Below are 21,827 nucleotides of genomic sequence, written 5' to 3'. Positions count from 1 at the left end.
CCTCTGCACCTGCACACAGCCGGGTCGGATTCTGTATGCGGGATCACACAGCGGAATCCGACCCTGTGCCTAGCCGGTGGCCCCCACGTACCTGTCTGGAACTGTTCTGCAGATATGCAGCCGGCTACGCAGTACAGATTATGCCTAGCAATGATGCAGATCCCATGACCTTTGCACAATGATGATTGTGGAAGAGTCGCGAGGTGAACGGCTTCCATTGATTTCAATGGAAGCCGTTCGCACAGAAGCCGCATAGAATTGCAGCATGCTGCGATTTCTTCTCTGAGCAGAAAATCACAATTGATTTCCACTTGTGTATAGAAAATTGCGTTCTGCCATAGCATGCTACGGGCGGCGTTTGCTGCGGAATCCGTATGCAGCCGGCCGTACTCTACAGCTTTTCCTTGGAGAAGGTCCATGCTCGGCTGTTCTGTTCACCAAGTATAATTTGTCATTTCAAACTTTATGACATTGCTTTTAAAATAAGCAGCACACTTGTCTTGTGTAGCTCTAGAGCTGTTCCTTGGAGGAGGCCGTGCTTGAGTGTTGCGTTCACCTAGCAGAATTTGAGCTTGCAAAATTTATGTAATTGCTTTTAAAACAAGCACCACACCTGCTGTCTTCCTTAGCGCAATCTGTGATCTAGGAGACCCCATGTGAGCCTTCTTTTGTTTTCAGTGACATCCCTGTGCTACAATTGACTCCTACACTACTGCACACTATTTTCACCAATTTTTGGGAGGAACACAGTGTCCCACACATGTGTGGCTGTATTTCCATGCACTTTGGAGGGCTTTGGCCGCATTAGAGACATCCTGGAGGGCAAATTAGTCAACTCGATTTATCCTCCTATTGACTTCAGGACCCGTCGTCTCGACTCACAAAGATTTTCGTGAAATTGGCCCAATAGCATCACAAACCAATTATTCCACTAATCGCTCATCCCTACTCGTGAGTGATGTCTGTTGGACTGTATTAACTCACTCACACGGGTGTATGCGAGCTGTGTACTATGCAGTACAATACGGGGTGTAAATGCAGTGGCTTATGTGCAGCAGTTTGCTGCGCAAAATCTGCAGCATTTCATAGAACCAGCAATGTAGATGAGATTTCAAGACATGACATCTACATACAGTGGGGGGAAAAAATCCCATTTAACTTCCTCTATTTTATGCAGGTAACTGTCATAATTTATAGTGTAAATCTATATCTGCTCATAACAGGTGTAGATTTGTTTGCGGTGCACAGACAGGCACAATAAGACGATGCAAATCTATGAATGCACTTCTTAATAAATTTGTAGCATCTTGCACCAATGTACTTAACAAATCGCAGTATTAATACATTTCAAATAACTATATTTTCTTCGTGACATAGCTGTGTGTTGTGGAGTTTTTTGGCTTTGCTTGGAATAAGTTGGTGGAAAAAACAGCAATTTTACCATTATTTTATTTACTAGTAATTATTAGGAAATTATAGCACCAGTGTTTCTGGTGACGCAATGCGCCACACAGCTGTGCTACATGGTACATCCATTATGATCCCCACACATTACACACACAGCTCTACTACATGCATCCTGATTCACGCACATCACACACACACAGATAATAATAATAATAATATATCTTTATTTGTATAGCGCTAACTTATTCCGCAGCGCTTTCAGGCATGGATAAATGCAAAACAAAGCAATTACAATATGAGATACATTGGGTTAAACACAAATGGGTTGGGGGTGGTACAGGAGGTGCAGGGGGTGGGGAACACAGGCAATAGGAAATTTCATGTACAGATCATTTATTAGAAAGCAAACAGGGAGGGGCGAGGGACTAGGTCAGGAGAGTTGGTATGCTTCCCTCAAGAGGTGCGTTTTTAAGGCACGTCTGAAATTTCGTGCATCGGAAATTGTCCGGATGCCTTGGGGTAGAGCGTTCCAGAGGATGGGTGCAGCTCTGGTGAAGTCCTGTAGGCGAGCATGAGAGGTTCGTATTACAGGGGTGTTTAGTCTGAGTGTGTTAGCCGATTGGAGTGAGCGGGCTGGGTGGTATACTGACAGTAGGGAGGCGATGTATGGTGGTGCAGCGCCATGCAGAGCTTTGTGAGTGAGGTAGAGGAGTTTAAGTTTAGTTCTGTAGTGGAGTAATGACTGGATAGAAAAATGAGCCTAGCTGCTGCATTTAGTATGGATTGTAGTGGAGCGAGTCTAGTGTGGGGGAGGCCGATGAGTAGTGAGTTGCAGTAGTCAAGTCGGGAGTGGATGAGGGCAACCACGGTGGTTAGGAACGGACGTATTTTAGCAATATTTCTGAGGTGCATGTGGCATGTTTGGGCCAGAGATTGGATATGGGGGGTAAAGGAGAGGTCAGAGTCCAGTGTGACCCCAAGGCATGTGGTATTCATGCTAATTTCCAGACATCACCAGCTCAGGAGACTCCTGGATACAGTCAGTAGCCCCTGCTCATGTGATCCCTGACTCCACACAAACAGGTGATCACATGACGATGATGTCATCACAGGTCCTGGTGGCTGCTGTTGGCTTATCCAGTACTTTCTACCAAACTGCACAGTTGCTCTTCCCACAGCAGTGACATCACCACAGGTCCTTCAGCCCACTGGATCTCTGTGGGGGCAGTAGGTCAGTGTCTTCTGTCAGGACCGCCAAGTTGTGTCTGCTAGAACGGCTTAGCTGTATTCTTATTTTGCTATTTTTGTCCTCTCCTTCCAAGAGCCCTAACTTTGTTTTTCTTCTGTCGGTCAGGCTCTGTGTTTTATAAATGTTGTAGGACCTGCGATGACATCACCAGGGGCGGAGCATGAGAAGCACCCACACACAAACATACATACTCGTGGTCAAGTGGTTGTTAGTAGTTTGATTTAATTTTCTTATTGTGTGGTGTAAGCACTAACTTACTGCTGCAGATTGATACGATTATTCCAATACAATACCACTTACAATTTTTTATGGTGAACTATTTACCTAATTGCCAAAGTATTTGCCTCCACTTCTAAAGGCCCATTTACATTGGACGAGTGTCGGGCAAACGATGTCCGATGAGCGAGAGGAGAGAAGTCTCCTGCACTGCCCCAGCCCCCTGCTGGTCACTCCATTACCCAACCAGCTGTGCTAGCTCCCGTGCAGGAGCATGGGAGCGTGGGGATACAGGGACAAGTGTCGGGCATCGTTTTCCTGACACTCGTCCAATGTAAATGGGCCTTAAAGGGGTTGTCCCGCGGCAGCAAGTGGGTCTATACACTTCTGTATGGCCATATTAATGCACTTTGTAATGTACATTGTGCATTAATTATGAGCCATACAGAAGTTATTCACTTACCTGCTCCGTTGCTAGCGTCCTCGTCTCCATGGTGCTGTCTAATTTTCAGCGTCTAATCACCAGATTAGACGCGCTTGCGCAGTCCGGTCTTCTGCTTTTCTGCATGGGGCCGCTCGTGCCAGAGAGCGGCTCCTTGTAGCTCCGCCCCGTCACGTGCCGATTCCAGCCAATCAGGAGGCTGGAATCGGCAATGGACCGCACAGAAGCCCTGCGGTCCACCGAGGGAGAAGATCCCGGCGGCCATCTTCAGCCGGTAAGTAAGAAGTCACCGGAGCGCGGGGATTAACTCCTTCCCGCTCCTGGACGTACCTGGTACGTCATGGCAGCCTGGTACTTCCCGCAACATGACGTACCTGGTACGTCCTGGAGATAGCACGGGATCACATGTGATCCCGCGCTATCCCGCAGCGGGAGCCGGCTGTCAGTCACAGCCGGCGTCCCGCTCCAACAGCGGGGGGACATCGGAGATGCGCCCGCCGCTGTTAACCCCTTCCCTGCCGCGATCTAAGTAGATCGCGGCAGGGAAAGAGTTCACAGAGGGATCGCGATCCCTGTGTGTCTCCGGCCGGAACTCGCGATGTTATCGCGAGAGCCCGGCATGTCACCATGGCAACAGGACGCCAGACACTGGCGTCCTGTATTGCCTGTGCCTATAATCGCTGTACAAGCGATAAGGCATGGCAGAGCAGTAGCTCTGCCATGCCTTATGACAGCGATCATAGGCACAGTGATGTAAGTCCCTCAGAGGGACTCAAATAGTATAAAAAAAAAGAAAAGAAAAGTGTAAAAAAAAGAAAAATGTAAAAAAAAAAATGTAAAAAACCCCTTTTTTATGCTTTTTCTAATATTAGCATAAAAAAAGGGAAAAAAAACTAAAACCCCACATATTGGGTATTGACGCGTCCGTAACGACGTGTACAAAAAGTTGAACATGCTTTTTATTTTGTACGACAAAAAGCGTAAAAAAAACCGCTAAAAAACAGAGGCAAAATGCTAATTTTTAGCATTTTGCCTCACAAAAAATGCAATAAAAGTGATCAAAAAAGCTGTACATTTCCCAAAATGGTACCAATAAAAACTACAGCTCGTCTCGCAAAAAATAAGCCCTTAAAGAGCTCCGTACATAGAAAAATAAAAAAGTTACAGGACTTTGAATGCAGCTATAGAGAAAAAAAAAAAGATTTCCAAAAAAAGGGGGTTTTATTGCAAAAAAGGGTAAAAACCTAAAAAAAATATAACAATTTTGGTATCGTTGTTACCGTACCGACCCGCAGAAAAATTTTAGTGTGTCATTTATGCTGCATGATTAACGCTGTAAAAAAAAAAAAAAAATCTATGGCAGAATTGATGCGTTTTCTCTCCCTGTTATCATTAAAAAAAAAAAAAAAATTTACGATATTGTCTATATACCCAAAAGTGGCACCAATAAAAACTACAGATCGCCACGCAAAAAACAAGCCCTTACACGGCTGCGTCCACGGAAAAATAAAAAAGTTATGGCTTTTGAAAAATGGAGATGGAAAAATACCAAAAAATCGCTTGGTCCTCAACGCCAAAATAGGCCGTGTCATTAAGGGGTTAAGGTAAGCGCTGTGCGTTTTTTTTTTTAAGTCCCTGCATCGGGTTTGTCTCGCGCTGAACGGGGGGGCTGTTGAAAAAAAAAAAACCCGTTTCGGCGCGGGACAACCCCTTTAAGACTACTTTCACACCTGCACTAGGGTTCAGTTCACCTGGGCCCCTGAGCCTCTAGTTACGCCCTTGGTGCTTTACTTACATTCATACAGCTGTTTGAGTCGATCAGCCGTGTTTGTGAATAATCAGATAAGAGGCACAATGGAGTGTTTGGGGTATGCAGTGGGAAGAAAGGTGTCAGTTTTCCAAGAGGGAGTCTAGGGGCAGGGTAGATTAGATCAAAAAGTTGTATATAGTTTAAAATAGTACCAATAGAATTGACAGGACGTCCCACAAAAAATGAGCCCTCACACAACTGTCGACAGAAAAATTAAAAAGGTCATAGCAGAAAATGGCGGCAGGAAAATAAAATTATTTTTCTAAAGATATTTATACAGAATCGTACTGACCCATAGAATAAAGTTGTCATGTCATTTTTGTCACAATGTGTCTGCCGTAAAAACAAGATCCCCTTCCCATTTTAAAAAGCTTTTCCGTACATTGTTTGGTACTTTTGAAAAATACAACTTATCTCACAAAAAAACAGGCCCTCAGACAGATACAATATGTCGATCGATAGGCCGCCTGGAGACGGCCGGGTCGGATTCCCTGCAAGAATTCTCACAGCGAGATCCGACCCGCGTCCCTGCAGGGACCAGTGCGGCTCTCACCTGCTCCCACGGCTCCGATGTGCCGGCTGCCCCCCAGCGGCGCATGCGCAGAATGGAGCCGGGGCGCCAGGAGTGACATTTCTGTGTAAGCCTCTGCGAGACCCGCACAGAAATAAAAAATGCCACGATTTGTTTTCCGGGTGTATTTTCACGCATCGCGGCAGTCTGCGGATAAAATCCCGCCGCGGAATTTTCAAGCATGTGCAGGGGGCCATAAATGAAAATTCTTTTCTTCAACATGGGGAGGTAAATAAAAAAAATTAAAAGTTGCATCTTTAACCCCTTTCCGCTCCATGACGTAGCGGTACGTCATGGGAGCCTGGTACTTCCTGCAACATGACGTGCCGGTACGTCATCAGGATAGCGCAAGATCATGACTGACCTCGCGCTATCCCGCAGCGGAAGCCAGCTGTCAGTCACAGCCGGCCCCCCGCTGCAACAGCGGGGGCATCAGAGATGCCCCCCCCCCCCCGCTGTTAACCCCTTCCCTGCCGCCATCTATGTAGATCGCAGGAGGGAAAGAGTTCACAGAGGGAGCACGCTCCCTCTGTGTCTCCGGCCGGCTTTCGCAATGTTATCACGAGAGCCCGGCCTGTCGCCATGGCAACGGGACACCAGACACTGGCGTCCTGTAGTGCCAATGCCTATGATCGCTGTAGAAGCGATAAGGCATGGCAGGGCAGTAGCTCTGCCATGCCTTATCACAGCGATCATAGGTACAGTGCTGCAAGTCCCTCAGAGGGACTCAAATTGTGTAAAAAAAAAAAAAAAAAAAGCTTAAAAAGATTAAAAAAAAAGAAAAATGTGCTTTTTTTAATATTAGCATAAAAAAGGTAAAAAAAATGAAACCCCACATATTTGGTATTGACGCGTCCGTAACGACGTGTACAAAAAGTTGAACATGCTTTTTATTTTGTACGGCAAAAAGGGTTAAAGAAAACACTAAAAAACAGAGGCAAAATGCAAATTTTTTGCATTTTGCCTCCCAAAAAATGCAATAAAAGTGATCAAAAAACCCGTACATTCTCCAAAATGATACCAATAAAAACTACAGCTCGTCTCACAAAAAAATAAGCCCTCATAGAGCTCCGTACATAAAAAAATAAAAAAAGTTACAGGACTTTGAATGCAGCTATAGAGAAAAAAAAAAGATTTCCAAAAAAAAGGGGTTTTATTGCAAATAAGTGTAAAAACCTAAAAAAAAATAAGGATTTTGGTATCGTTGTAACCGTACCGACCCGCAGAAAAAATTTAGTGTGTCATTTATGCTGCATGATTAACGCTGTAAAAAAAAATCTATGGCAGAATTGATGCGTTTTCTCTCCCTGTTATCATAAAAAGAATAATAAAAGTTTTACGATATAGTCTATGTACCCAAAAGGGGCACCGATAAAAACTACTGTTCGCCACGCAAAAAACAAGCCCTTATGCAGCCGCGTTAATGGAAAAATAAAAAAGTTACGGCTTTTGAAAAATGGAGATGGAAAAATACCAAAAATCGCTTGGTCCTCAACGCCAAAATAGGCAGTGTCATTAAGGGATTTAGGCTGGATTCACACGAACGTATATCGGCTCGGTTTTTACGCCGAGCCGATATACGTTGTCCTCGTGTGCGGGGGGGGGAGGATGGAAGAGCCAGGGGCAGGAACTGAGCTCCTGCCCCCTCTCTGCCTCCTCTCCGCCCCTCTGCACTATTTGCAATGAAAGGAGGCGGGGCGGGGCTAAGTTTCGAGAATTAGCCCCACCCCCATCCCGCCTCTCCTCATTGCAAGTAGTGCAGAGGGGTGGAGAGTTGGCAGACGGGGGCCGGAGCTCAGTTCCTGCTCCTGGCTCTTCCATCCTCCCCCCACTGCAGATGAGGACGACGTATATCGGCTCGGCGTGAAAACCGAGCCGATATACGTTCGTGTGAATGCAGCCTTAGAGGGCTTTTCTCATATGAGGTATTTATGCTATATTAACAATATATTTCATTAATGTCTGAAAGTTGGGAGGTTCCAATTGTGGGAGAACAGGGTTTATCTGCTCCCCTAATGGGCTCTCCAGAGAGGAAGGGATAGCACGAGTTTGCTGCACTCCGTGATATCTGTGACATGGAGGGGACATTGTGGTCATGGGGGGGGGGGGGGGGGGGACTTTCTTTTAATAGTGATTCTGTTTATTTTTTCTCCTTGGACTCCAGAATGTCTATTTTCTCAGGAAACAATTGTCACTTGTGACTAGGATTGCCACCCCACCAGTAAATGACAGCCCTCGCAATTAAGGAGAGCCTCCGGTCCTGAAGATAGAAAGATGAACAAACCACGTCTCTTGACTACCCGTTGCACACTGTGGATTAGTATACATCAGTAGTCTAAGACAGTGTTCCCCAACTCCAGTCCTCAGGGACCACCAGCAGGTCATGTTTTCAGGATTTCCTCAGTGTTGCACAGGTGATGTAATTATTGTCGATGCCTCAGACATTGCCACAGGTGTTCTTACTAAAGGATATCCTGAAAACATGACCTGTTGGTGGTCCCTGAGGACTGGAGTTGGGGACCCCTGGTCTAAGATACTATGTGCTGCTATGACTTACCCTGCTACTTACCTGGTCAATCTAAGCAGGTGTAGTGTTGGACGAATATTACATACTATGCACAATGTGGTCGTCCTTGTTTCTGGACCGGAGGGACGCTTTAGTTACATCTAGAGGCCGGTGCCAGTAATAATTTCAGAGCAATGTCTATTGCCGGTAAAAATAATGTTATGGCATGGTGGCAACTCTCCTCCAACCTACTGTAGCCGGAGCTGAGGGAGTAGTGAGCTGATGGTTTACAGAGAGAGCCCATGCTGTCCAGATACAGACTTTCCTGAGTGTTAAACAGGTTGTTCTACAGGAAGTGTAGTTAGGGCCACTGAGGGGGACCCTATTACTTTTGGGGCCATTAGGGGGGCACTATTGGTTGTAGGCACTATAACTTTGTGGGGCCACAGAGTGAGGCACTAGTGCTATGCGGCAATTACTGAGAGCTTCATTGGGTGTTGTGACAGAAGAGGACCGGGGAGGTATGGGTTATGGCTGCAAGAAGTTTTCATGGAGGTCTGGCCAAAAAAACCCCAAAGCTGACGTCACTAATCAGAAGAAAGGTCACATGTGATCAACTATAATCACTATCACGGTGTAAAATTGGTATCTATTCTATGGTAACTGCATTATATACAGGCGTCAGCAGCCAGCACGCTAATATGGGGAAGCGGTGGCTGGTGCCTCACTACGGAGCTATCACCAGATGACGTATGATACAAGATGCATTAGGGGCCAGCACCACAATATAAGAGTTGTGACAGCCAGTTGTCAGTTATTCATACATTTACAAATGAAAAAGAGGTAAAATAACATGTCATGATAAGTCGCAACTAGAGCTGAGCGAGCATACTCACTAAGAGCAATTACTCAAGCGAGCATTCTCCTTAGCAAGTACCTGCCCGCTCGGAAGAAAAGATTCAGGTGTCGGCGGGGGGCAAGGAGCGTCGGAGGAGAGCCGGGGAGGGGGAACGGTGGGGAGATCTCTCTCTCCCTCTCTCCCCCCTGCTCACTCCCGCAACTCACCTCTCACCCGCACTGGCATCCGAACCTTTTCTTCCGAGCGGCCAGGTACTCGAGTAATTGCTCTTAGCGGGTATGCTCGCTCATCTCTAGTCGCAACCCTTTTTCACCTTGGCAAGTAATTTATTTTTTTGCAAAGGTGGCAACCCTATTCATTGCCGTCTTACCCTCTCCACGTGTTTCACATTCAGCAGTGTCTCCTTATATGTGCCCATTCATTAGTGTCCTCTCACCTGCATGTGTGGCACAGTCAGTATGTAAAGGTGTGGAGGAGCCCCTCGGTTAGTTATGCTTTACTTTGACAGGAAAGTTATCTTTTTCAATATATGTAGTCTACCGGTTGCACCCATTACCTGATGGGGACCTGTTCTCTGTGTGATGTGGTGGTTCTCAGAAGTACTGCCATGCCATAACCAATATGGTGTCATGGCGCTATAGCCTCAGTCACCATATTGGTTTGGAAATGAGATGGCATAGTGTAGGCCCTCGTGAGAGCGCAAGGGCATAACTACACCAAGCGCAGTCACCTGAGTGTTGGTACACTAATAAATATTAAAAATAACCCCTCGTTTGACTGGTTTGGGGTTAGGGAGATGGCTAAATGGTGACCATTAGTGGGTCTGCAAAAACAGAAGAGACTGGTGCGCAATATGACTATGATAAAGCTTTGGGTCTGAGACAGTGGGGATGAGGTAAGCAACTGACTGATACCTAGGAGTATTGAGACGAGTATTTATTGAGGCAAGCCCTGAGAACCATTACCTGTTTAAGTGAAGTGTCTTTCCTAAGGAGAAACGATCAATTTTCTAATTAACTTTGCACCATAGACAATTCCCTAGAGGGCAAGTGCTACATCAACTAGTGACTGTCCCTGACTGAAAGGCCCAGAGACTTTCTAATGTGGCCTAGTTATGTTCCGTATGCACTTTCAGTACAGTGTTAAAAGCGGTTAACCTTTTAAGGGCAACTGTCATAACTTTCAGTTATTCCCTCATCTCCCCGTGTGACATTCATTACACTCCCCTCATCTTTTCCTGATCACAGCCATTGAACAGGTAGTTTGAAGGCCCTAAGAAATGGTGACTAAGGGTCCTTTTACAGAAGAAATCTGTATTTGCCCATTGGGGGTGCAGGTCTATTTGGTTCCTCAGCACCTTGAAACTTAGCTCATCTCTTTTGTGGAGCCAAACTTAGGTTTCAAGCTTTGACGACCGTGTGCATGGTAACTTATACAAATGCTAGAGCAGAGGAGGTCCCCCCCCCCACCACCACCAGCTTTGGTGAAGGGAAACCCATTAGTGTTTGCAGGCTCTGAGAATTGGGGAGTAGGTCAGAGGCTTTTCTCATTTCTGCAAGGGCTTGCCATGGACCACATCCAGTGTGAGCACTTTTCATTGTAGCATGTTGTGTGAAGAAAAGATGTAGGGCATTGTAAAGAAAAAGTAGGGTGACTTTGTTGATGGAACTACCTTGTTTGAGGGCACAGCCCTTTTTACCCAGGCCTTCTCACTTAGCAGCACATCCACAAATGTTTAGAATTCAGTTTATCTCTGGACCATATCAGACTTATTTATGTGTTGCTGTGTGTTCACTTTACAAAAATGTTTCTATCAAGGACCTATTAGGGTGCAGTGCCCTTATGGGACAGATCGGATGGTGTGGTGTGGCCATGAGGTTCCTCACTACTTCTGTATGGTTCCGCATGAGCAAAGGTGGCAAACTCTCTTGAGGCACAAGTGCTTATGGTGGCTGAAGAGTGGAGGTCCATGTCATCCAGCCAGCTGTGTTAAGAGTTTTGGCACCGTATGATGTTATTTAAGTATGATATAGTATTGTTAAGTGGACACTATTATACTATACACACTGTGGATATATGAATATTGTTTGACACAAGTTGCTGGAAAACATCAGGAAGGGAGAAAGTAGGTGGCTTCTCCTTCTAATTTGGATTTCAAAAGAATTCAATATTGTAGCCTGAGACATGAAAAGAAAGGCGAGACATGGGATTGCCATATAGCGTTTTTATTGTCCACCCTAAGGTACAGACAATGAACAGTTTTTTTTTCTTTTCTTGAAGTCTTTACGAATAAGCAGGAAGAGGTTTTGACCCCATTAGGTTTCCGTATCACCTGTGTGATCTCGCCTGTGTCTAATGAGAGATGACTGGTAACGAAACGTTTTGTCACAAGTATTGCATTTAAAGGGTCTCTCCCCTGTATGGATCCGCTGATGCATCACCATGTTGGACTGCTGAGTGAATTGCTTCCCACATTCAGTACAGGTATATGGTCGCTCTCCAGTATGTATTCTTCGATGAACAGTCAATTTGGACATCTTAAGAAAACTTTTGCCACACTCGGAGCATACATAGGGCTTTTCTCCCGTGTGTGTTTTCCTGTGCTCTGTTAAACGGGACCATTGAATGAAGGCTTTATCACATAGGGAACACTTGTAAGGACGTTCCCCAGTGTGAGTTCGGAGGTGGACAACTAGCTTAGATTTATCTAGGAATGATTTATCACACTCGGTGCAGCTATACTTCTTATCTGGAAGTAATAGGGCGCCTAAATATTCACTCAAGGGTGACTGTGGAAGATAATTGTCCTCAAAGTCCTGCACAACATCTGAAGGGCCTGTGAGGATGGTGGCTGATGGCACCATGGATAGAGGCCTGCTCTCTGCAGTCTTTGTCAGTACAGCTGAATGTGTTTGCTCTGGCGGATCCTCATGAGATATCTTATCTGGCTCATCATGTAGTTGTGGTTCGTGAACTTTAAGATGAAGTTTGAGGCTAGAGTGTTGAGTGAAGGCTTTCTCACACATAGTGCATTTGTAAGGTTTTTCGCCTGTATGAGTTCTTTGGTGGACCATGAGAGTGTAATGGTAACTAAATGTCTTCTCACAATCATTACACTTAAAGGGTTTCTCTCCCGTGTGAGTCCTTTGATGAACCACAAGGTTGGATTGTTGGCTGAAGCTTTTGTCACACTCTGTGCACTTGTATGGCCTCTCCCCAGTGTGAATCCGAAGATGGACGATGAGTTTGGACATCTTGATGAAGCTCTTATCACATTCAGTGCACTGATATGGTCTGTCACCAGTATGTGTCCTCTGATGCTCCACCAGGTTTGATGGGTAATGGAATGTCTTATCACACTGGTCACATTTATGTGGTTTCTCCCCTGTGTGGATCCTCAGATGTTCCTTAAGATGTGACCTTTTGGTGAAACCTTTCCCACACTCACTACATTTGAATGGTTTTTCTCCAGTATGTGTCCTTTGGTGTTCGATCAACTTAGATTGTTGCGTGTAACTTTTTTCACATTCTGTGCACTTGAAGGGTCTTTCTTCTATGTGACATCTCTTGTGCATCACAAGCTGGGACCTTTTGGGGAAACTTTTGCCACATTCAAAGCATTTAAAGAGCTTCTCGCCAGTGTGCGTTTTCTGATGCAGAGATAGGACGGACTGGTTACTGAAGGATTTATCACAGTTATTACATTGGAAGACCCTTCCTGCCAGCGGTACAGATGGCAGGGCCACAGTAGGGACTGGTTTTAGGACTTTAACTACATCTTCATTCCAAACATTTCCTTCTTTATGGGTTTTCTTGTGCACTTCAAGGAGGGGCCAACTGCCAAATACACTCTTGCACTCTAAACATCTGTGCACTTTCCTATTATCTCGAGGTTTTCTTGGCTCAAAGACACTGGTGCCATTTATTAGATGGGTTGGACTAATGGAGGCGGCTTTTCTTTTGACTTCTACATTCCCCCCAAAGTCTTCCTCTAGAATGTAAAGGAGAAATACATATATTAAATGGGTGACTCCCTGCAACATCCCCTTCCCTAATATTCCTCATTGCACCCTAAACACAAGAGTAAAACTTGCTATATGGTCCCAAATACCCATACTGCCTACTAATGAGAACTTGACCAAAAACAGTTAAACACAACGCCTATATCAAAATACTTACCCTATCGTTAAGGTGCAATAAGAATTACTAGGGTGAGGTTCCCACATGAGGCTGTCTTCTTCAGGATAACTATATTATAATTAAAGGGTCGTACTGCTTTTTCATAATCACTTTTTGTTATTAGTTTCCTAAAGAGGTTTTCCAGGCAAACACTACTTTCGACCTGTACTCAGGATAGATCATCCATAGTTATTTAACGAGGACCCGCCACTCCGGGTGCCTGGCGATGAGCTGATCGCCTGGCCTGCTGTTTTTTTAGTGTAGCTCTGGCCAGACGTGCATCGTAGGGTACGGGAGCGGAAGTGCCCCAGCTGGCTTCCCTCTTATTGAAATCAATAGGAGCTAAAGTCAGTTATTAGACTTCCGACACCCTCCCTCCAACGCCAGGGACAGACTTGGAAGTGTAATAGACTCCGCTACCATTGATTTCAATTGGAATGTAGTCAGTTAGGGGGTTCTGCTCCTGTCCTCTATGGCGCACGTCCAGCCCACTGCACCGACAGTGGGCCAGGTGATCGCCGGGGATCCTGCGCAGCGGATCCTGGATGATTAGCTATTGATGACCTATCCTGAGTACAGGTTATCAATATTTTTTTGGCCAAGAAAACCCCTTTAAGGAATTGAATCTTCAAATTCCAGCTGATAATTTATGAAATATGTCACCTACCCAAACGGAATCCAAAATAATTGGCAATAGACAGTTCATCGTCAGGAAGAAACCTTGGTGGGGGAGAGGCCTGGTGACATTGGTACCCTGCCACAGAAAAGTATAAGTAATCATTGGACGGTCAGCAGGCATGCACTACTAGTCAGTAATGACAGTCCCTTACCCAACGACAGCACGACTTCCAGGTTTTCCTGCATTACTTCTTTGTAGAGACTCCTCTGCCACTCCTCTAGATGGTGCCATTCTTCCTCTGAGAAATACACAGCCACCTCGTCAAAGGATACAGGGACCTGGAATAGGACGGCACATACTTGTTATACATTTTACTATATAGGTTATAGCTCAGCTGCCAGAGATGGGAAATCGTGGGTTGAAACATTTACATTTTTGCAGTTTAGAACCAAATTCTTGTGTTATAGGTAGACGATGGCCCTCTAGCAAAACAAAAAATGGTGACCACAGCACTCCGATCTGTTCACTTTTAGGGATTATTCAGACGACCGTATATCGGCCGCGTATTCATGCCGGCTGATATACGGCGTCCCTCTCTGCAGGGGGAGGAGGCTGGAAGAGCTGGGAGCAGTGCACTGAGCTCCCGCCCCCTGGTCCGAGCAGGCTCAGAGGGGCGAGCAGGGGTCGGCGGGTGTTAGCGCACACAGGGGGTCTCTCTCACTCTACCCCCTGCTGCCCCACCCGAGCCAGTTACTCGAGAAGAGCGATGCTCGCTCAAGTAACTGCTTTATCCGAGCGTGCTCGCTCATCTCTACTCCGGTGTAAAAGTACAGGAGTGAGAGTCACAGGGAGAGCTGTTGGTGCCATTTCGCCCGTCAGTCCCCCCATGTAAAAGGGACCTTTTACACGTGACAATTATCATTTATCACATTGTTTGAGAGCAAATGATTTGTTTGCTCATCCAACTATTGAAGGGGTTGTCCCGCGAAAGCAAGTGGGGTTATACACTTCTGTATGGCCATATTAATGCACTTTGTAATGTACATCGTGCATTAATTATGAGCCATACAGAAGTTATTCACTTACCTGTTCCGTTGCTAGCGTCCTCGTCTCCATGGTGCCGTCTAATTTTCAGCGTCTAATCACCCGATTAGACGCGCTTGCGCAGTCCGGTCTTCTTCTTTTCTGAATGGGGCCGCTCGTGCCGGAGAGCGGCTCCTCGTAGCTCCGCCCCGTCACGTGCCGATTCCAGCCAATCAGGAGGCTGGAATCAGCAATGGACCGCACAGAAGACCTGCGGTCCACCGAGGGTGAAGATCCCGGCGGCCATCTTCACCAGGTAAGTAAGAAGTCACCGGAGCGCGGGGATTCAGGTAAGCACTGTCCCGTTTTCTTTTTTAACCAGTGCATCAGGTTTGTCTCGCGCCGAACGGGGGGGGGCTGTTGAAAAAAAAACAAAAACGTTTCGGCGCGGGACAACCCCTTTAATTGATCTGTGTAAAGGCATCTTAACCGTCACAGTCTCTTCCTAGCCCGAAATGGCTGATAACAGAGAACAATAGATTGCAGTCAAGCAAAGTAAAAAGGCTGTAGTGCTGCTCTAAATTTTCAAACATCCCCGGCAATGTTGGGATCTTTGTAGTTCCATTTACGTATTATAAATCACCTAGACAATTTTTGGACTGTTTTGCTTGATTATGACTCGAGACAGTCGGACTATAGGGGATCCTGCATGCACTTATCAATAGTAGTCGCAGCCAGTGAAAGAGTTAATCCAACTACTCACCGTCCCCAACGTTCCATCAGCCATCATGAACCATTTGTAGGACGCACATCGGGCATTGCTTGCAGAAAGAGACAAGTCTCTCCAGCAGATGCTTCTGTGCACTTTATATCACATGACCAACTACATCCTGCCAGTAGAGCTGCCAGAACTACAACTCCCACAATCCCTTGCAGACTGATACATTGCATTGGTGCAGCTCCATTGCTGTGTAGTATAGGGTTGGTCAGGTACATAATGAATTTTCTTTCCACCCACACGCTCTGTAGGGTCACAGATACAGAAGAGGATATAGTCCAAGTTACAAATCTGCAAGAGCGGACATATAACATGGGGTCCCTGAAGGGAAGCGAGTATTCCGCAACTTTAACAGCATTATGCAACATTTTTTTTTTTCGGGGGGGGGGGGGGGGTCAGAAACATACGGCCAGATGTTACTTTTTTAGTCTATAGAACATTATTGAAAAGTCCGTATACACAATGTTTTTTTGTTTTCAGAATTTTTCTGGCGTTTGTAGCTTTTTTTCTAGAATTTTTCTATATAGGACTTGAAAAAAAACCCCCAGATGTAACATAATAAAAAATATATTGTAAAGAATGAAAAACATCATTTGACATTTGAAACTGAATAGTGTTTTGCACAGCCATTTAGGCTGGGTTCACACAGCGGGGTTTTGCCGCAGCGAAAAACAGCGAGATTTCCACAGGATAAGCTTAGCTTCAAAAACCCTGGCACTTAGCAGCGGGTTTTGGACCGGCTTTGCCGCATGCTTTTACGTTGCGGACGGCTCTCCTATAGAGAGGAGCGAGGGAGCGGCAGGGGAGAGCGGGGAGGAATGGAGGGGAGATCTCTCTCCCCCCCCCCCCCCCCCCCGCTACCCCTGCTCACTGCCGCAACTCACCTCTCACCCGCGCCAGCAGCCGAACCTTTTCTTCCGAGCAGGCAGGTACTCGCTAAGGGCAATGCTCGATCGAGTAATTGTCCTCAGCGAGTATGCTCGCTCATCTCTAGTAAGGACAGTTTTATACAGGCGAGAAGCTTGCGTAAAGTTTGTGAGTTGCAAGAAACACAAAACGTGCGCAAATAGAAACTGCGCTCTTTTGAATGGAATCATACACGAGCGATGTTTTCCCTTACAGCACATATTGTTATTTAAATTAGACCCACCCACTGTGATGGTGTTTGTAAAAAAAATTGTAGCATGCTCTATTTTTTCACGTTTCTCGGAATCCATCACCCATTCATTTCAATGGGAATATAGAGCATGCTGCGTAATTGTGCATGCCAAATACATGCAAGTGAATGAACCCATTGAAATCAATGGGCTCTACATTCTGCGTATTGGCTGCACAAATTTTGCGTGCACAAGCGTGCCCGCGTGATGCTGGTCTAAGGCAAACAATTTGTGCTTGCAAAAAGTATAGTAAAAGCCGCACTTGTGCACTTAAATATGCAACATTCATTAAAAGTGCAACACAAACGCACATATACGCTTGTGTGGCGCATGCTTAAGGCTGGCTTCATACTGGCAAGAAAATTGTGCAAGATTTGTGCGTTGTGAAAAGCACAAATATTGTCATACAAATAAGCATTTTTTTTTCTTTTCTCCTGCACAGCACTGCGATGCGATGCTATGCGAGAAGCGAATTGCAGCATGTTCGATCTTGCTGTGTGATTTCGCATCGCAGCCCCATTGGTTGAAAGCAATGAGAGAACTCTGCGATCCTCTGCCGCAGCTGTGACAACGGCGCTAGAGGATCCCTGCATCAGAGTGATGTAAGGCTGTTCTCCCTTGAAAATGCCTTGTATCCCTGGGGACTTCACATGGTGGGGAGTGTGATATGGGGGGCGGTATTCACGGCCCCATATCGTGCTCACCCGTGTCAAATTAGCCTAAGAGTCCGTTTAGACTCCAGATTTCTCATTTCAACATAGTAACATAGTTTGTTAGACCGAATGAAGACATTGTCCATCTAGTCCAGCCTGTCTATCCTTCTGTGTTGATCCAGAGGAAGGCAAAAAAAAACCAAGAGCAGAAGCCAATTAGCCCTTTTTGGGAAAAAAAATTCCTTCCCGACTCCCTAATGGCAATCAGACTGTTCCCTGGATCAACCCCTAGTAGTTCCTACCTGCCTGTAAACCCGGATTAAGAATTAACCTAAGATTTATAACCTATAATATCCTTCCTCTCCAGAAAGACATCAAGTCCCCTCTTAAACTCCTCTATGGATTTTGCCATCACCACGTCCTCAGGCAGAGAGTTCCACAGTCTCACTGCTCTTACAGTAAAGAATCCCCTTCTATGTTGGTGATGAAACCTGCTTTCCTCTAAACGTAGCCGATGCCCTCTTGTTACTGTCGCAGTCCTGGGTATAAACAGATCATGGCAGAGATCCTTATATCGTCCCCTCATGTATTTATACATAGTTATTTGATCACCCCTTAGCCGTCAGAGTTGGCTTGTGTAGGCTAGGTATACAGGCAGATTCATCGTTCACTCGTTGAAACGAGAAATCGGCAGGTCTAAACGGACCCTTAAGCATGTGTCACACGAGCGTATTTGCATGTGAATGGCCGAACAATTTCTTATTTGAATTCGCTCATGCAGCCCATTTATACAGCAGATACATTGTTGGCTCGTTAAACGAGAAATCGTTCAGTCGCTCACATTTGCAGCATAAGTGAATAAGCACGACTGAATGATCGGTATTTAAAGCAAACGATGAGTGAACAAGCCAACAACGATTTTTATACCGGTTTTATCGTTCAAGCGATGGCTGGGTTTACACTGAACAATAATCTTTCCGTGTAAAAGGACCTTAAATGTGCAGTATGGAATCTTGCGCAATGTGGTCACAGATCATGTTATCGTATGGATGTGCTGTCTGATGACCTGTGTCCATGGCTGTATACACCATTAAGCCATAACTTTAAAGACCCAGACAAGTGAAGCGACTAACATTCTTGAACATAATGTGTTGGAAGCAGGAAAAATACGTAAGGCTGCTATTAAATGGGTGCCATTAACGCTCATGTAATAGCACAAATTGCCAAGCTACAGCTGCACTTGCAGGTTCAGTCCGGCAATTGTCGGGAAACCTAGAGCGCTTGTGGCAGCAACTTGCGCCCATGTAATAGCCTTAGTGTAAGGATCTGAGCGATTCTGACAAGGGACAAATTATGATGTCCAGATGACGGTGTAAGAGCATCTCCAGAATAGCTGGTTTTGTGTTGTGTTCCCCTTATGTGGTGGTTAGTACCTACCAAAAGTGATCCAAGAAAGGACAGCTGGTCAACTTGCAACAGGTTCATGGGTACCCAACGTTCATTGATGTCCGTAGGGAGTGAAGACTAGTCCATCTGGTCTGATGCCACAGAAAAGCCAAGAAAACATCTTAGCAAACTATACTCGACAGAATGCCCAGAGTGGCACACGACCATGAAAACTGGACCATGAAACAATGGAAGAAGGCAGCCTGGTCTGACAAATCTAACGTTACATCATGTGGACAAGCGGGTGCATTTCTTAGCTGTGGAAGAAACGATGGACGCAGTGTTGTGCTCAGAGCTACGTTCATGGGAAACTTTGGTTGTGGAATTTATGGGGATGTGAGGATGGGTCATCAATAGTGCTGGAAAACCCCTTACGGAATCAGCTGCTAATCTCATGCCGGACATCACAGGACACTTCAGAAGCCTTGAGTTCAGGCCATGATGGGTCAGAGAGGAACCTACACAATATGAGGCAGGTGGTTTTAAGGTAATGAGTTTTTTTAAGAAAAAAAAGCCAGGAAAAGCACCATAAAAAACATGGGATACATAAAGAAGATATTTGGGCCATACTGAGCATCATACAGGCGAAAGTTTCCAGATGGATCACAATTAGAGATGAGCGAGTATACTCGCTAAGGCAGATTACTGGAGCGAGTACTGCCTTAGCCGAGTATCTCCCCGCTCATCTCTAAAGATTCGGGGGCTAGCGGGGGGTGGGGAGCGGCGGGGGAGAGCCCGGAGGAACAGAGGGGAGATCTCTCGCTCTCCCCCCTCCCCCCCCGCAACTCACCTATCACCCACGCCGGTCCCCGAATCTTTAGAGACGAGTGGGGAGATACTCGGCTAAGGCACTACTCGCTCGAGGTTTATTAAAAAAAAAAAAATCTCAAATATAAAAATATTGGTGAGGTAGGTTTATTTTTCCTTTCACCTTTGTTCTCTGTATACATGCGTATCCCTTTAATGATACTTTTTAACTATTTGCTCGAATTTCTTTTTGACAAATATTGAGGTCTATTTTGCACATTCTAATGTCAGAACGTATTTAGATTTTCAGATTTTTCTGATGTATCCATACAGGTATGAAATCTTGTTGCTTAGATTATATTATAGGTACGGCTGTTAGTATATCGCTATTTAAATTAGACCCACCCACTGGGACGGTGTTTGCAAGCTGTGGCTCTTGGCGCCGTATTTGGTTATATGTTCTACTGTTGTGTGTCATGGATTTATTCACACTGTATGTTACTTGAAGAAGAGCCCTCAAACACTTTGTACATTTTATTTAACTTCCTATTTTTAATGGGAACCTGTCACCAGATTCATGCTGTCTGCGAACCCGGGACAGGTATATACAGCGCATTCATTTATGTTTAGTTCTGAAACAGTGTGGCGTATCCGAATAAACATACTCTGAAGTAGGACTTGCAAAGGAGCTGGAACGGAGCTTTGAGCCAAAAGGACGGGTTGTGCCAAACTCTTCCCCGCCTGCATTAGGCAGACTGACATAGTAACATAATATATAAGGCTGAAAAAAGACATATGTCCATCTAGTTCAGCCTTTACCCCCCCCCCCCCAGTGTTGATCCAGAGAAAGGCAAAAAAATCTCAATGAGATAGAAGCCAATTTTCATCATTTAAGGGAAAAAAATTCCTTCACAAGTGCAAGTCTGACAATCGGAATAATCCCTGAATCAACAACCCTTTATACAAAAGGGGAGAAAGCTGTCAGTTTGCATCATGTGGGCAAAGAGAGGCTGGCGTGACTCCTTTGACTCAAAGTTCCATTCCAGCTCCTTTCCAAGTCATACTTCAGAGTATGTTTGTACTAAAACGTTCCAACATTTCAGAATAAAATATGCACTGCTCGGACCATGATTTAGGCAGCATGAACCTGGCGAGAGGTTCCCTTTAAGATATCAAATATGTTCCTATTTTTTAATAAACCGTTTTGCTTGCTGATCCCTGGTGGTTAGAGATGAGCAAGCATACTCGCTAAGGACAATTGCTTGAGCGAGTATTGTCCTTATTGAGTACCTGCCCGCTCAGAAGAAAAGATTCAGGTGCCGGCGGGGAGCGGCGGGGGAGAGCAGGGGGGAACGGAGGGGAGATCTCTCACTCCCACTCCCCCCCCCCCCGCAACTCACCGCTCACCCGCATCGGCACCCGAACCTTTTCTTCCAAGCGGGCAGGTACTCGCTAAGGACAATACTCGCTCGAGTAATTGTCCTTAGCGAGTATACTCGCTCATCTCTACTGGTGGTCCATCTGAGAGTTCATGCCTGTATGATGTTCAGTAGGGACTTCAAGTGGTTTTCTCTCTTGGTCCACCATTTTATATTTAGTATATTTAGTTTCTCTGGCAAATTTGGCACCCAATGTGAAGGTATATGAATATTGATTGTCCTACCCCCAGTTCAACACTTAATCCTTGGTCTCCACCCCTGTGGTCCCAGAAGAAGTTACAGTAGTCATGTGCTGTTCACTGTGCACGTGACCACTCGACCAATCACAGGCTTCAGCCGTTCATGGCGGTATCACCACTGAAGCATGTGATTGGCTGAGAATTCTTGTGCACAATAAATGGTACATGACCGCTGCATCTTCTTCCTGGATCAGAGTGGCAAGGACCAGGATTCCTGCACTGGGGAGTATTTAAGGAGGTAAGCATGCCTTATTTCTTATACAAAATATAGACCTAATATGGCTGTGTTCATTAGCCCTTATACAGGGGCGTAACTATAGAGGATGCGGTTGCACCCGGGCACAGGAGCCTTAGGGGGCCCATAAGTCCTCTCTTCTCCAAATAGGGAACCCAGTACTATGAGTAAAGCATTATAGTTGGGGGCCCTGTTACAAGTTTTGCATCGAGGCCCGGGAGCTTCAAGTTACGCCTCTGCCCTTATATGACG

General features: G+C 45.6%; 1 protein-coding gene across 1 annotated transcript; it reads right to left on the bottom strand.

The window, feature by feature from the left end:
- Positions 1-11,277: 11,277 nt before the first annotated feature.
- On the bottom strand, positions 11,278-15,764 carry LOC136587200 (oocyte zinc finger protein XlCOF28-like). Its single transcript, XM_066585740.1, has 4 exons — positions 15,645-15,764; positions 14,070-14,196; positions 13,907-13,993; positions 11,278-13,051 (listed from the first exon to the last, which is right to left on the bottom strand). Exons 1-4 carry the CDS (start codon positions 15,669-15,671, stop codon positions 11,376-11,378), a joined length of 1,917 nt encoding a protein of 638 aa, XP_066441837.1. The 5' UTR covers positions 15,672-15,764; the 3' UTR covers positions 11,278-11,375.
- Between the last annotated feature and the right edge of the window lie 6,063 nt (positions 15,765-21,827).

The sequence above is a fragment of the Eleutherodactylus coqui genome, chromosome 12, assembly GCF_035609145.1.
Source record: "Eleutherodactylus coqui strain aEleCoq1 chromosome 12, aEleCoq1.hap1, whole genome shotgun sequence".
NCBI classification, from domain to species: domain Eukaryota; kingdom Metazoa; phylum Chordata; class Amphibia; order Anura; family Eleutherodactylidae; genus Eleutherodactylus; species Eleutherodactylus coqui.
Note: the sequence above shows the minus strand (reverse complement) of the source record. Positions and strands in the feature narration are given on the sequence as shown.